Source organism: Amphibalanus amphitrite, unplaced genomic scaffold (assembly GCF_019059575.1).
Source record: "Amphibalanus amphitrite isolate SeventyFive unplaced genomic scaffold, NRLGWU_Aamphi_draft 000322F_arrow, whole genome shotgun sequence".
NCBI classification, from domain to species: Eukaryota; Metazoa; Arthropoda; class Thecostraca; order Balanomorpha; family Balanidae; genus Amphibalanus; species Amphibalanus amphitrite.
The window spans coordinates 14455-27384 of record NW_024881817.1 but is presented as its reverse complement, the minus strand read 5'-3'; the positions used below and the strand labels follow the sequence as shown (position 1 = coordinate 27384).

The 12930-nt window shown below is 50.0% G+C and overlaps 1 protein-coding gene across 1 annotated transcript in view; it reads right to left on the bottom strand.

The window, feature by feature from the left end:
* LOC122388437 overlaps window positions 1–12605 on the bottom strand; it is a 99932-nt gene extending 87327 nt beyond the window's left edge. Inside the window, exons 1-2 of the mRNA XM_043379504.1 lie at window positions 11549–12605; window positions 1977–2228 (exon numbers count right to left, since the gene is read on the bottom strand). Of these exons, the coding sequence (XP_043235439.1) occupies window positions 1977–2228; window positions 11549–11603 (307 nt within the window). The 5' untranslated portion in view covers window positions 11604–12605. The remainder of the gene's footprint in view (window positions 1–1976; window positions 2229–11548) is intronic.
* Between the last annotated feature and the right edge of the window lie 325 nt (window positions 12606–12930).

Genomic DNA, 12930 nt, shown 5'->3' with positions numbered 1-12930 from the left:
AAGGATACTCATGTGACATATTGGTGCTATTACAGTACCGTAAAAGGAGACACTATGGTATCAAAGGTGAAAACAAAAATAGGTAACCCACCCTGGGGCGTAGCTTCGCAAAAGTCATGTCACAAGTTTCGTGAGTTCTCCGGCCCTGTTCCTCCCAAAGGTCACACAGTTCTCAATGGTGACGCCTGCTGTTTTAGGACGTTTCTATTCGGGGAGCTGGCCGTCGCCGATGCCATTGCCACTTCCGAACGTCATTGAGGTGGGCTGGGATGACGTCTCCGTCTGTCGGAGCATGTCGCCCAGTCTCTCTGGGATCGCCTCCGGTCGGCCGAGTTTGAACTAAGGAGGGCAGATAGAGGCAGAGAGTGAAGCGGTGTGCAGGGGCGGGGAGAGAGAGAGAGAGAGAGAGAGAGAGAGAGAGGGAGAGAGAGAGGGGGAGAGAGAGGAGGGAGAGAGAGAGAGAGAGAGGGAGGGAGAGAGAGATCGTAGGGTTAAAGCTGGGGTTAAAGTTGGGTACACAAGAGGCGGAACGTTGTTTGTACTCGCTCCGTCGGCCTGATCCGCGAGGTAAAGCTCCAAAAACCAGGAACTACGGCTGAGTAACTAAGATAGCGAATCATAGCGAATCAAAAAAGTATGCAGCCTAATTTTTATGATTACGTGCGCACTGGTTTGACGGTCCCGTACTGTCAGGCCTTCATAGGCAGATCGTGATTGCTCATTGGTGGAATGTACATTTGAGTTCACTTCAGCCGAGTCATTTGACTAGCAGTGATTTGCCGGGTAATCCAGTAGGAGCATGTCTAACACCTTTGATGTGAGTGCCTCGGGCACGGCACCACTCGTTAAAACGTATAGGTACGTTCAGGAGGTCTGACAGTGACAGAGTCCCGGCAAATCACTCGCCGGTCGCGTATCACAAAGTTAGGTGGGCTCCGAAAAACAAGGCCGACAAGCCAAGGGTGGAGGGGGGTGGGGGGGATTCGGTGATCACGTAGAGGCAAGGAACTTAGTTGTCGCTGTTTGATTCTTTCACAAGTGTGATTATAGCACGAATATTTCGTCTGGTGTTTGAGCGCTTTTGACCTCCTGAAGTTGGACATCGGACCTCATTATTGCTGAAAAAGACAATCAAGATTCATGATTAGCTACAGGGTAAAGGGCATCTTGCTGACAAGATCGTGCGCGTCGATTTCTAATGATGTTATTTATACCCTGACTGCCTATTTATGTAGGAAGTGACTTTCTAACTTCCGTTCAGAAAGCTCCTGCCATAGATTCAGATGACCGGATTTGTCGAAACCGTCGAGCTAAGCCGGTCTAAACCGTCCCGTCATCGACCATTAATACAGAGCGGCTGGGATATAGCCGGAGGATCAGCTACCGTGACCTGGTGACCCTTCCGTTTCCCAGTTGTTGGCAGCTGAGCGGGCTGGTAGCTGATGATCCAGACTCGACAAAGGGCTATTGACACATGCATGTCAGCAGACACGGAGACTGTGAACCATTCCGCCGGCCAGAGGTCGTCAGCCACGGTCGAGCCCGCTGAACTTGGTGTAATTAAGAACTTTGAAGCCGCTCCCGGAAAAGGCGCTCTTTGAATGGGCGCGGACAATGTGGACGGTCGTTCAGCAGGTGCGCCTCGGGTCATTGGAGCGCTGACCTGACTTTGTAGCGATGAAATGGCTGCAGATGAATTCAATTTTAGAAGGAGGGACAGATATTAGTAGTGTAATTTTGATTGCAATTCTTTTTTTACAGTTGTAAGCTATGCGCATTTTTTGTCAACAAATCGATTTTAAACACTTATGGGGAAATCAGATGGCACACAGATCAGAGCAAGGCTGTAATAAATAAAAACCAGGGTTGAATGTGTGCTAACCGATGTCATAATTCGCAATTATAAAATCATGCCGTACATGTTCAACGCACCTAATCACAGACTGGCCACCCCTCCCTCCCTCCCACGCACTTACCGGGTTGCACTCCGGCCGAATCCAGCGCTCGCGCCAGCCGCACGTCTCCTTCGGCCGTGACCCAGAACAGGTCAGCGTCGTCTCCGCGCACGGCGAACTGCGGAACCTGTAGTTGGTCCGGCAGCACATAGGTGTCGCTGGTGGCGCGCAGCCGCAGGACTGTGGTGTTGGCCGGTGATGATAATGGTAGTGTTGTGTGCACCGTCAGTGGCGCAGCAGGGCCCACGTACGGAAACAGGGTCCGTCCAGACACTGGAACAGGGAAGAGTAGAAGGGTTAGTCAACATGTCCCGTGTCGGTAGGTACGCAAGTACACAACCTGCTCAGACACTGCAACTGGACTGGAGCGGGGAAGGGCGGGTCACCCAATCTGTCCCGTGTTCAAGTGTTTACATTTAACCCGCGCCGTGCTGGGGGGGGCGTTTTTACGCCCCCCCCCCCTCAGGTTTTTCGCGAATATCTCAAAAACGGCGGCGCGCAGCGCCGCCGTTTTTGGTACACGTGTTCCTACATCATTTCCGCACATGTTGTGAAAATTTCAGACCTAGGCCGTTCAAGGTCAGGTCACCAGGTCACGTCAAGTGACCTTACCTCAGAAAAAGTTCAAAGGTTCGCTATAGCTACACCGACTGAACGATCACTTTGAAACTTTCAGCGATTGATATGAGTAACAGTATGTATAAAATTTATATCTCGGATTTTTGATATCTGTGACCTAAGGTCAGGTCAATTTTGCGACCTCTCCATTATAAGTCAATGGGAGAAAATTGAAATGCGCCTCTTTTGGACGAATATCGTTCAAAACGCTCTCAAACATCGGTTCATAGGTAAACATGACACACTGAATAGGAAAAATGCACCTGTGACCCCTCTGTGTGCCCCTGAGGTCATCTCAGGTCATGAACGGTCGCCAGCAGTTTTTTGGCTATAACTTTTGATAGAGACGTGCTAGAGCGGTGAAAACACGTCAGATGTGTTCAGCTCGACGATACGGATCGACTGATATGCAACATGACCCTTTTCGGTCAGGTCATGACCTTGACCTGAGGTCAAATTTTCAAAATGACCTTTCAAGGTCAACAAATAGTTCATTCGACGCGTCTCGACGAGAGGAACACGATGCTGGCAAAAGTAATGTCATGGCGCTTATGAGTCAAAAGTTATTGACGAAAAAACGTTTTTCGTAAAAACGGCTATTTTTGGAGTTTTTGCCCTCTGGAGGCTAAACCGTTGACCTGAGGTCAAATCTGAGAACATTACTCAGAAAGGTCTGTAAAAGGGCTATCGAATGCGCTTTTCCGCGGCGCTGTAGCTCTATCGGTTCCCGAGATAGCCGTTGGCAGTTTCCAAAATGTTGAAATAGTCAACATTTTACCTTTGGTGACCTCTGGTGACCTGACCTTTGACCTGACCCAAAAAATGACCGAAGTGTTTTCGTCCTTATTTTTGACACTCTTTCGATTGCCGCTTACCGCGTGTCGCTACGTGGCCCAGGAGCCGAGTTAGACGGGGGGGCGTGAAAACGCCCCCCCCCAGCACTCGGCGGAAAGTTCAGGCCACCAGCACGGCGCGGGTTAAAGGGACCCTCCCACCTTCAAAAAAGTTTATGAATTGGCATGAAAGTGATGTCGCTCGGTTCAGAAAGAGCAAAAACGAATATCTACCAAATTTCACCGAAAAATATTCACCGGTTTTCAAGATATTGGACTTTTACTTTTGTTTACTTTTTTGGGATCTCCGCTGTTTCTAGCGACTTTATTTTAGAAGTGCGGCGTTTGCGGCAGATGTTGCGCGCAAATAGCATATACCACCGCGAGCTACAAAACGTTTTAGTCAAACATTTAAAAATCGTTAGATATTTGCGCTGACGTCACACATTCAGAGGGGTATTCCTAAGCATTAGCCCCTCTGAATCAAAATGCTGCAATTTTGAAATTCAATATTTCCGATTTAAGGCATTTCTCGATGTTGTGAGTGCCGAAACCGGTAATTGTGAGCCAGGGACCCCATTTTGGCTATCTCAACTCAAATCTAATGTTAAGGTGGGAGGGTCCCTTTAACACCTACGCAACCTGCTCACTGCTCAGTTAGTTCCGACTTTGGAACAGGGCAGCGGGGACGGTCACCGAACCTGCCCAGTGTCAGCATATGCAAATCCTGCTCAGCTGTTACGCGAAACCAACCATCGCCTAGTAAAAAAGGTTGATGCACTGCACTGCATCCACAACCCTTCCGCGGAGCTTGTTAAGACGAACGTCACTTGTCATGTGTCGCATCGAGCTGAAGTGATTCGTCCCAGCTAGCAGTGTATTCTTTCCGCATCTTTTACCCAAGGCCCTAAATACACTTTTACCTAAAGGGAGATATGTTCGTCTGATTACGGCAGGCGCGGATACAAGGGGGGGGGCCATGGGGGCCATGCCCCCCCCCCCTTGGCCGATTTTTTTCAAAAATAAAATAAAAAGTTAAAAAGCTGAAAAGGGGGCCTCCTGAAAATAAAGTGGCCGAAATCCGATGAGTTTTTTTTTAACCTACCCACTTAGTTATTTCTTAGAAGACTAGCTGAGAAGACTTCTTTGTTAGAAGATTGGTAAAGCTTTTCATAACTTGGAGGTCTCTTATACTCACAGAGATGACCACTTTTACAGGGCCTCCTAACCTGCATAGAGGGCCTCCAAGCCTGCACAGATGTCCTAACAAACACAAAATCTCTTAGCCTACACAGAGGCCTCCACTCGCATCCGAACAAAGGGCCTCCTAGCCAACACAGAGGGCCTCCTAACTCACACAGAAGGTCTCCTATCCTGCACAGAGGGACTCCAAGCCTGCACAGATATCCTCTTCGCCAACACAGGACCTCTTAATCTCCACAGAGGGCCTCCACTCGCATCCACACAAAGGGTCTCCAAGTCTGTACTGAGGGCCTGCGCTCGCATCTGCACAGAGGGCCTCCTAGCTATCACAGAGGGCTTCCTAGTTCACATACAAGGCCTCCTAGCAGGGGCGGATCCAGGGGGGCGATAGGGACTATAGCGCCCCCCCGGGCGACTTTCTCATTTTCTTTTTTTTTTGCAAAAAAAGCATGATAGGGGGCTCCCAAAAATAAAGTGGACGAAATCCAGGCTTAAACTTTTGGGGGTAGGTAGGGCCCCCATCGATGGGGGGCCCCCGATTCGGAATAGCCCCTCCCTTGGCAAAATGCTGGATCCGCCCCTGGATTACGGAGCAATAAAGAAAGATGATTCATGATCAAGAAGCAGGCAGCTGCTCAACGATTTTACATCCAACGGCACATAGGTGTATCTGGCATCTGGATCTGTGTGTCTGGATATCAGGTCAGTAGCGGCGGAACACCTTCAACTAAAGGGGGCACTGCCGACTTTTGTCCCATTCTTTCCATGCAACGCCCATTGGGCTAATGTTAAAATGCCAAAATCAAAGGGGGCACGGTGCCCCGGTGCCCTTCCCGTTCCGCCGCCTATGTATCAGGTGGACTAGGCAGGGCAGCGGATTAGTTGGAAAGGTGAATGTAGACCGCTGTATTACACAAAAATGCACGCATAAGAAAAAGTCCCCCATAAAGTTTCAAAGTTAAAATGCAAATAAAAATGCATAGGTATAGCCACTGTTTAGATGTCTAAACCGAGAAGAAATCCCGCTCCCTGTGCCCTGCCTCAGGATCCGATTGTTACGGAGCGAGCGAAGCGAGCGGAGTCTCATACTGAATTAAGGGAAAATCCTGAGTATGAGCGGCCGGACGGCCGGCCGGCCGGCCGGCCGTGGGGACGCTCTTCAAAAGCTAATATCTTAGGAACGGGACATCCGATTGACAAGCGGTCTTCTTTACTGAATGTCACTTGGACGTAAAAGTTCTGTGGTGTGATGGCCACCATGCGTTCATGCCAAACACCGCACGTGGCGCGTGGTAAAGTTGGACATTTTTTAAGAACCCCCAAAATTGCAACCTCAATAACGGCACAACGGTTGGGCCGATTGAATTGAAACTCGGTACACAGTTAGGTCTCCATCAGATAATTCATCTGCATGTGTTAAGGTTGGGGTGCTACAGCACGTGCGCACGTGCAGGGGGCGCTCCCAGATCTCGAGAACGGCTGGGCCGATTGCGCTCAAATTTGGTACACGGTTGGGGACCAGTTAGTAGGGTGCCGTGCAAAAGTCAGTTTGAACCCCGCTTGCACGTGCGCACGTGCAGTGTGTCGCTTCCAGATCTCGAGAACGGCTAGGCCGATTGCGCTGAAATTTGGCACATCGCTAAAGACCGGTTAGTAGGGTGCAGTGCACAAGTTAGTTGGAGGTACCCCCTCGCAATTTCGCACGTGCAAGGCCCATCCTCTCGCTCGCTCCGTTGGTCGCCCAAAAGGCGTTTTACTGGTTTTATTTACTGAACGAGGCGTTCGGGGCAGCGATGCATCCTCAGTTGACTGCTACCATCCAGCCGGCACGGCGGTGGATGTATTGTTTATATCGGGCCGCGCTGCAGCTCCCCGGCTTATTATTGCAGGCGGAGCGGCGGCTGGCGCTCATCAGTGGCGGCCGAACAGACTGCCGAGAGGGCGGAAATCTGTCGGCGTCGGCCGTGGCCGTGAGAACCGAGCGTACACAGAGCGGACGGAGAATAACAGCCCGCCGCCGCCGACAGAGGCGCGGCGCCGACAGGCCAGTGACGTCATATCATACCAGTGACGTCACCGGGCGGGCGGCCGGGCGCCTGCCGACGGTGGGTGGGAAGAGGACTGCTTAGATTTATTGTACGTCGTCCGCTCCAGAAGTTTTGAGACTGCCCTCATAAAAGCCCTATTAACAGTGCTAGATTCTTGTCGCTTTCATATGTTCTTACCACAGTTGTCATAAACGTACTTGCATAATTTTGTTTTTCTACGTTGCAAGAGACGGCGGGCATCACCCTGAACACGGCATGTCGCACGCGGCTCGTCACAGCAGCCAGTACACAGCATGGTCAGGCTGTTCATGTGAGCACAAACTTGCGGGTCGCTAGGCAATACAATTTTGTGATTATTTTGATAAAATACCCCAGAAACATTTAAAATTGACTCTTCAGTGACTTGAGACGAAAGCTGGATGTATTTTTACCGATCCATACACCAAGAGACAAAGTGTTCAGTGGAAGCACACTGACTCCCCCAGACCCAAGAAAGTCAGACAGAGCAGGTCCACTTGGAAGCTCATAATAATCCCGTATTTTGACAAAAACGCATTATATTCATTAACTGGGTCCCGTGCACGGCCAGATGATTTACAAGGAATGTTCCCTGAAAGTTCTGAGGGAGTTGAGAAAGGGAATTCGCCGCAAGAGACCGGAACTCTTCAAATTTGGCCAGGGGCACCTGTACTAGGTCAACGCACCTACCCACAAGTCCATCATGGTGACGGGCTAACTAACACAGATGGGCATCAAAACTGTCCCTCAGCCTCCCCACAGTTCAGATCTGGCCATCTGTGGCTTCTGGATGTTCCCCAGACTGAGCAAGAAGTTCAGGGGACGCCGGTTGGAGGATGTGGAGGAGATAAATGAGGCTGTGACAGAGGCCATGGGCACCTTCACTTTGAATTACTAGCAGCGGGTCTTCAGGAAGTGACCGGAGCGCTACAAGTGTATTGAACTCGGGAGGTCTCATTTCGAGAGTCACTGAAGTTTCATGCTGTTTTGAAACAACGAACTGTCTCTACTCAACTGAAAAAGGCTCAAAACTTCTGGAGTGCACCTCGTACATAATCAATGTGGTACGGCTATTAGCGCAACTTTTTCCCTGTAAGGAACGCAACAGCTCAAAGAATCAAGAGAAATACAAAAAGAAAAATGCAATGCAAACAGAAAAGAAATGCGCAGAGGTGATGATAATGAATTGTGTGTCGTTCGGCACGACCACGAACAGACGCACGCACGTATTATGCATAAAATCAGGAGTGGAACAATGCGCGCGGTGTCGCTGAACCTTGGTCAATCATTGGGCGTCCACCGGCGCAGCGTTCCCTGTTGTTACACACGTGAAAGGGCTATTTTTTGCGCTAAAAACGGCTCGTCCGAGCGCACGGACAGGTGAAGACGGCAGGCACCGGTTAGAAGGCCTTTCTAACCAGCGCCATTGGTTAGAAATCTTTGCTCTCGTGCACTTTACAGAGTGCAAGGCTCACACATATCCATTGCACTCGCTCGTCGCCAGAGCGGCGTCCTGGATTTTTCAGTGCTCTCATGAAGATGCGACATGAGGCGAGAGCACGGCTGCGCCACGCCGAGTGCACACGTCAATCGCCGATACCAACTTTTTAAGTTTTTGGTATACACATACCGAACCGATAACAACTTGGCATTTGGTATTTCAATCGTGGTACTTTTGGCGTCTTTTTGGCATTGAGGATGCTCACTTATGCATTCCATGCTGCAATATTTACCAAATTCGGTATTTCTATCCATTCCTGAAATCGGATCGGTTTCCGGTATTTTCCCATGGTTTCGGTTGGTATTTGGCTAGCTATCGGTTTCCAAATTATCTGCAATTAACGTCACTAACGCCGAGCTGGGGCATCTGATTTCCAGGCTCGGTGGGGGTTGTTTGAACACCCCACACATGCGACTCGGCTCCTGGGCCACAAAAAAAGCAGAAAGAGGCTTTCAGAAGGTCGCCAGAATCATGAGGAAAGTAAGCACTTTAGTCCTATTCAGGTCAGGTAAAGGGCCATGTCACCAAAAATAATATAAAAAATCAGGTTTTATATATTTTTCTTTTTTACAAATAGGCGCATAACCCATGAGCGCTTAAAGCGGAAGCGTCACCAACAAATTCGTTTGACACCCTGCAGACTTTATAAAACCAGACAAACGAATGAGAAAGAGAGAGAGAGAGAGAGAGAGAGAGAGAGAGAGAGAGAGAGAGAGAGAGAGAGAGAGAGAGAGAGAGAGAGAGGGTGATTGAGAGTGAGAGTGAGTGAGTGAGTGAGTCCTGCACGTGCGCGTGTGCAAACTGGGTCCCTTTAAAGGTAGTGTGCCAGCTTTCTTGGACCGTATGGAGTTAATGGCCCAGATAAGGAGAACCGGATTTTTAGAACTTATCCATACCTTCAAAACTCATGGAAACGTCTTAAATTCTTCAAATTTTGAGTACCCCAGTGCGAAATTCGCCCCGACGGGTTGTCGGTCGTACCCCAACCACATTTCACACCACTATGAACAATAAATGCACACACTGAAATCGCTATTACCGATATGCTCATCCAATCAAGTTTCAAAAAACCCGTTCATCATCATCTCCTGCGGTTTCGAACACGCCTGTTAGGTGGCTTCTGAGTTATGATGCTCGTCGAAGTCGGAATTTCCAAATACGCGTGGTGCGTCGGGCCGCGCGCTCTGACTTCGGCCAAGAAAAATGCGTCAGCTGATCATTGTCATTTCTGCCACTTGCGTGTGGTGAAATGGGGTCATAACTTATAAGACGGCTTTTTCATATCAATTATTTTACATAAAATCATATTTCAAACCATAAATAATGTTCGACAGCCAAATAAAAGAAACAATACCAATACGGGCTTACAGTTTAACCCTATTCCTGGCGGGCTCCGCCGGGACAAGAAACTGGCGGGGGGGGCCGATTCGGCCCCCCCTGAGATCTCGAGAACGAAGCAAGATAGCGACAAGCGGTAAACGGCATCGGATACGCACGGCCAAGATCTACAATTTTTACTAAGGTCATTTTCAGGTCAGGTCAAAGATGACGTTACAGGGGTCGAAAAAGTCAAAATGGCGGCGCTAGATATGGAGAGAGTTTTTCTCGAATAACTTTCGAATTAGTCAAGATAGGAACAAACTAAGGGCATCATCGTAATCCTCTCGTCAATCCGCATCGAATGATATATATGTTGACCTCGAAAGGTCAAGGTCAAAGGTTGACCTCAGGTCACGTGACCTCGAGGTCATCATGTATATCATTCGATGCGTCTTGACGAGCTGAACACAATGAGACCATCCACGCGTCTGTATCTTGTTCCTGTACGGAGTTATTGGCCAAAAACCTTTGGTGACCTTTGATGACGTCACATGACCTCACAGCTGCCCAACAGCAAAACAGACCTCAAGGTAGTGAAGGTTGATCGTATATGAAGTCATGCATGGTATATGGGGCCATTCCGACCCGTTTTAGTGGTAAAAACAGGGAGTTGATTTTTCCCCCATTGACTTATAATGGGGAGGTCGCGAAATTGACCTGACCTTAGGTCACCGATATCAAAATTCCGAGATATACAAATTGCACATACTGGTACCCTAACTAAACCCTGAAGAGAAGAAATTGATCGGTCAAAAACTCTAGCTCTGGCGTGATTGCAAACTTTTTTAAGGTAGGGTCACCAAACCGCCTCTGGTGACCTGACCTGAGGTCAGATCAACTCAAAATTTTCAGACATGTTGCGTAGAAGCCTATTAGGAAAAGTCAGAAAATTTGAGCTTCCTAGGTCAACGCGTTTGGGAGAAATAACCAAAAAACCTCAGGGGGGGGGCTCCTGAGGCCCCCCCCCCCCCGCCAGGAATAGGGTTAAGGCTCGACATTGTGTTGTCTACGATTAGACAGCTGATAACTCATTCCCGTACGTCGTATGGTCGTAACACTATAATGACCTTTGCTTATTGTCACAAGTGCGCCGCATTCGCGATTGTTGCCCGACGCCTGTTTGCAGGTGAGCCCACTACAGTTGTTATACATATCTAAAAACCGAAAAACTTTTAGGCGAAAAAGGCACTATTCCAGGCCCATTTTTGATTTTTTTGCGATATTAGGTAAAAACAGAAGCTTCTTATCCTAGGAAAAATAAAATGGGAAATCTTTCAAAGGTGGCACACTACCTTTAATTGACTTTTTCGCGGGCAACCTACTCACTGGTCCTCAAATGTGCGTCTGAAATTTGAGTACAATCGGCCCAGTCGTTTTCGAGGTCTGCAATTGACCGCTGCACAGAGCACGTAAAATAGAACCTCAACTGTGACACATGGAAATGCATTGCCCAGTGGGTGTCTACCTATACGCCATAAAGCCTTCCAAAAAGGAGAGAAGGAAAGGATCTACGGGCAGCTGTTTTTGGTGGGCTGAAACTCTAATGAAGTTACTCAATTTCCTCTCCCTCGCAGGGTGCAGGTAAAAAAAGGAGAAGAAAAATAAGGACGTCATCCATACTCCAACAAGTTGTTGAGGCAAAATATTATACAACTGCAGGATTCATGCATGTATATGAATTTTGTAGGCGGACGAAAATATGAATGTTTGAAATGAAATGTAAAGAAAACGCACAAGCATTTTACGTGAGCCTCAGTGATAGAAAATTTAGTTGCCCACACACCTTACACGCTTTCGTAAATGGTTCATCGTTGTTAAAGTAGCTTATTTCGATTAAAATATTCAATTAAATGGAATTGGAAATGCTCGTAATTATTGTAAACAGTGAACCCTTCCATAAGGGCGCCTCCCTCACGGCTGAAACTGGTCGCGGGTCTGGCCGGCCAACACGGGCGGACGTGGTCGCGGGTCTGACCGCGGCGGGTCGCTTACCCAGTCCGGCGGCCGCCAGCAGCGCCACGGCGCAGACTGAGAGATGGAGATCCATGTCGCCGGCAGCCGTCCGACAGGAGACAGATCGCCGGCAATCGGCGATTTAGGTCCGGTACCGGCGCGCCGCGACTGACCCGGCCAACAGGTGACCTCTCCACCGACGCACCGGGTCAGCGACCGTGCGCCTCGCCAAGGCGAGGTCACGAGCAACGGGACGAGCTCTAAAATCGTCTGATGAAAACTCGATGATATGCGTGGTGTTACACAATGTTTAGTGGCGTTCAGTATGGCTTTCTTCGACGGGATTTTTTTTTTTTTTTTGCTGTTGGGCGCTGTACAAAATTATGAATTAAAACAAAATAAGATTAGCCACCGACCAGTCACGTTAGCTATTGCTCAAGAAGATCTGCAATGTAGTTATAATTAGGCACCCGCCCGCATTCTGCGAGAATCTTTTATAGACCTGCTAATCCGCTGTTCATAATCCCGACGATCGAAGGTGATTCGCCTTAAATCGACTTCCAGCGGCGCTGGAATGGGCTGTCGCGGTAATTCTCACGGGAAGTCAGACCGAATCGGCCGTCAGTTCCCGGAGTCACTCGTAATCCGGTCCTCAGTGATTAATTGCGCGCTGGATATTTGCCTCGTGTCGAGAAACACTCGCCCGTTGTGTCGCCACTCGCGACAGAGCCGCAGTTTTCGATCGCCGTGCCGTCGGGCTCGCGTTAGGATTCACTGGTGTGAACCAGTCTATCGGCCGTCACCCCGCGGTCCCCCTGGTCCCTCGGGATCCGTCTCTTGGGTCTTACAGCTCCCACTGGACCGTGCGGAAGGCCGCAATCCGTGTGATCTGTGTGGTTCAGTCTCTTTCACTGGCGGCGCGTTCAGCGTTAGTCGAGCGTGCCGGATCGCGTGCCTGTACGGTCCACACACTGTCACTGACTCTCCACTGCCCACCTCCACCCGTCCATTTCCACAGCGTCGATCGGAGCGGCACTGTCCACCTTCCGTATCGGTCAGCCCGGCACCGGTCCACGGCGGCTGTCCACCTTCCACAGTGGCTGTCCACCCTCCACTCGCCGCACGCCGTCAGGGGCCCGCCCGGTGCGGCAGCGCGGCCGACCGTGCCCGGCGGCGGACGGAGGCCGACTGTCGCCATTGATTCCGACCTCTCCATCCTAGCGAGCCGACCTCTGCGTCCGACCGACCGTCCCGACCTCTCCGGCCGGCTGACCGGTCAGCGGGGCGATATCGTCCCCCGGGACGGTCCCTGGTGAGGCAGCCGCCGCCGGCCGCCGGCCCCTCATCTGGAGCGCGCTAATGACGACCGAAAGAGAAGTGGTCAGACGGGGAAACGAGCCACACCGGCGGCATGTCAGACG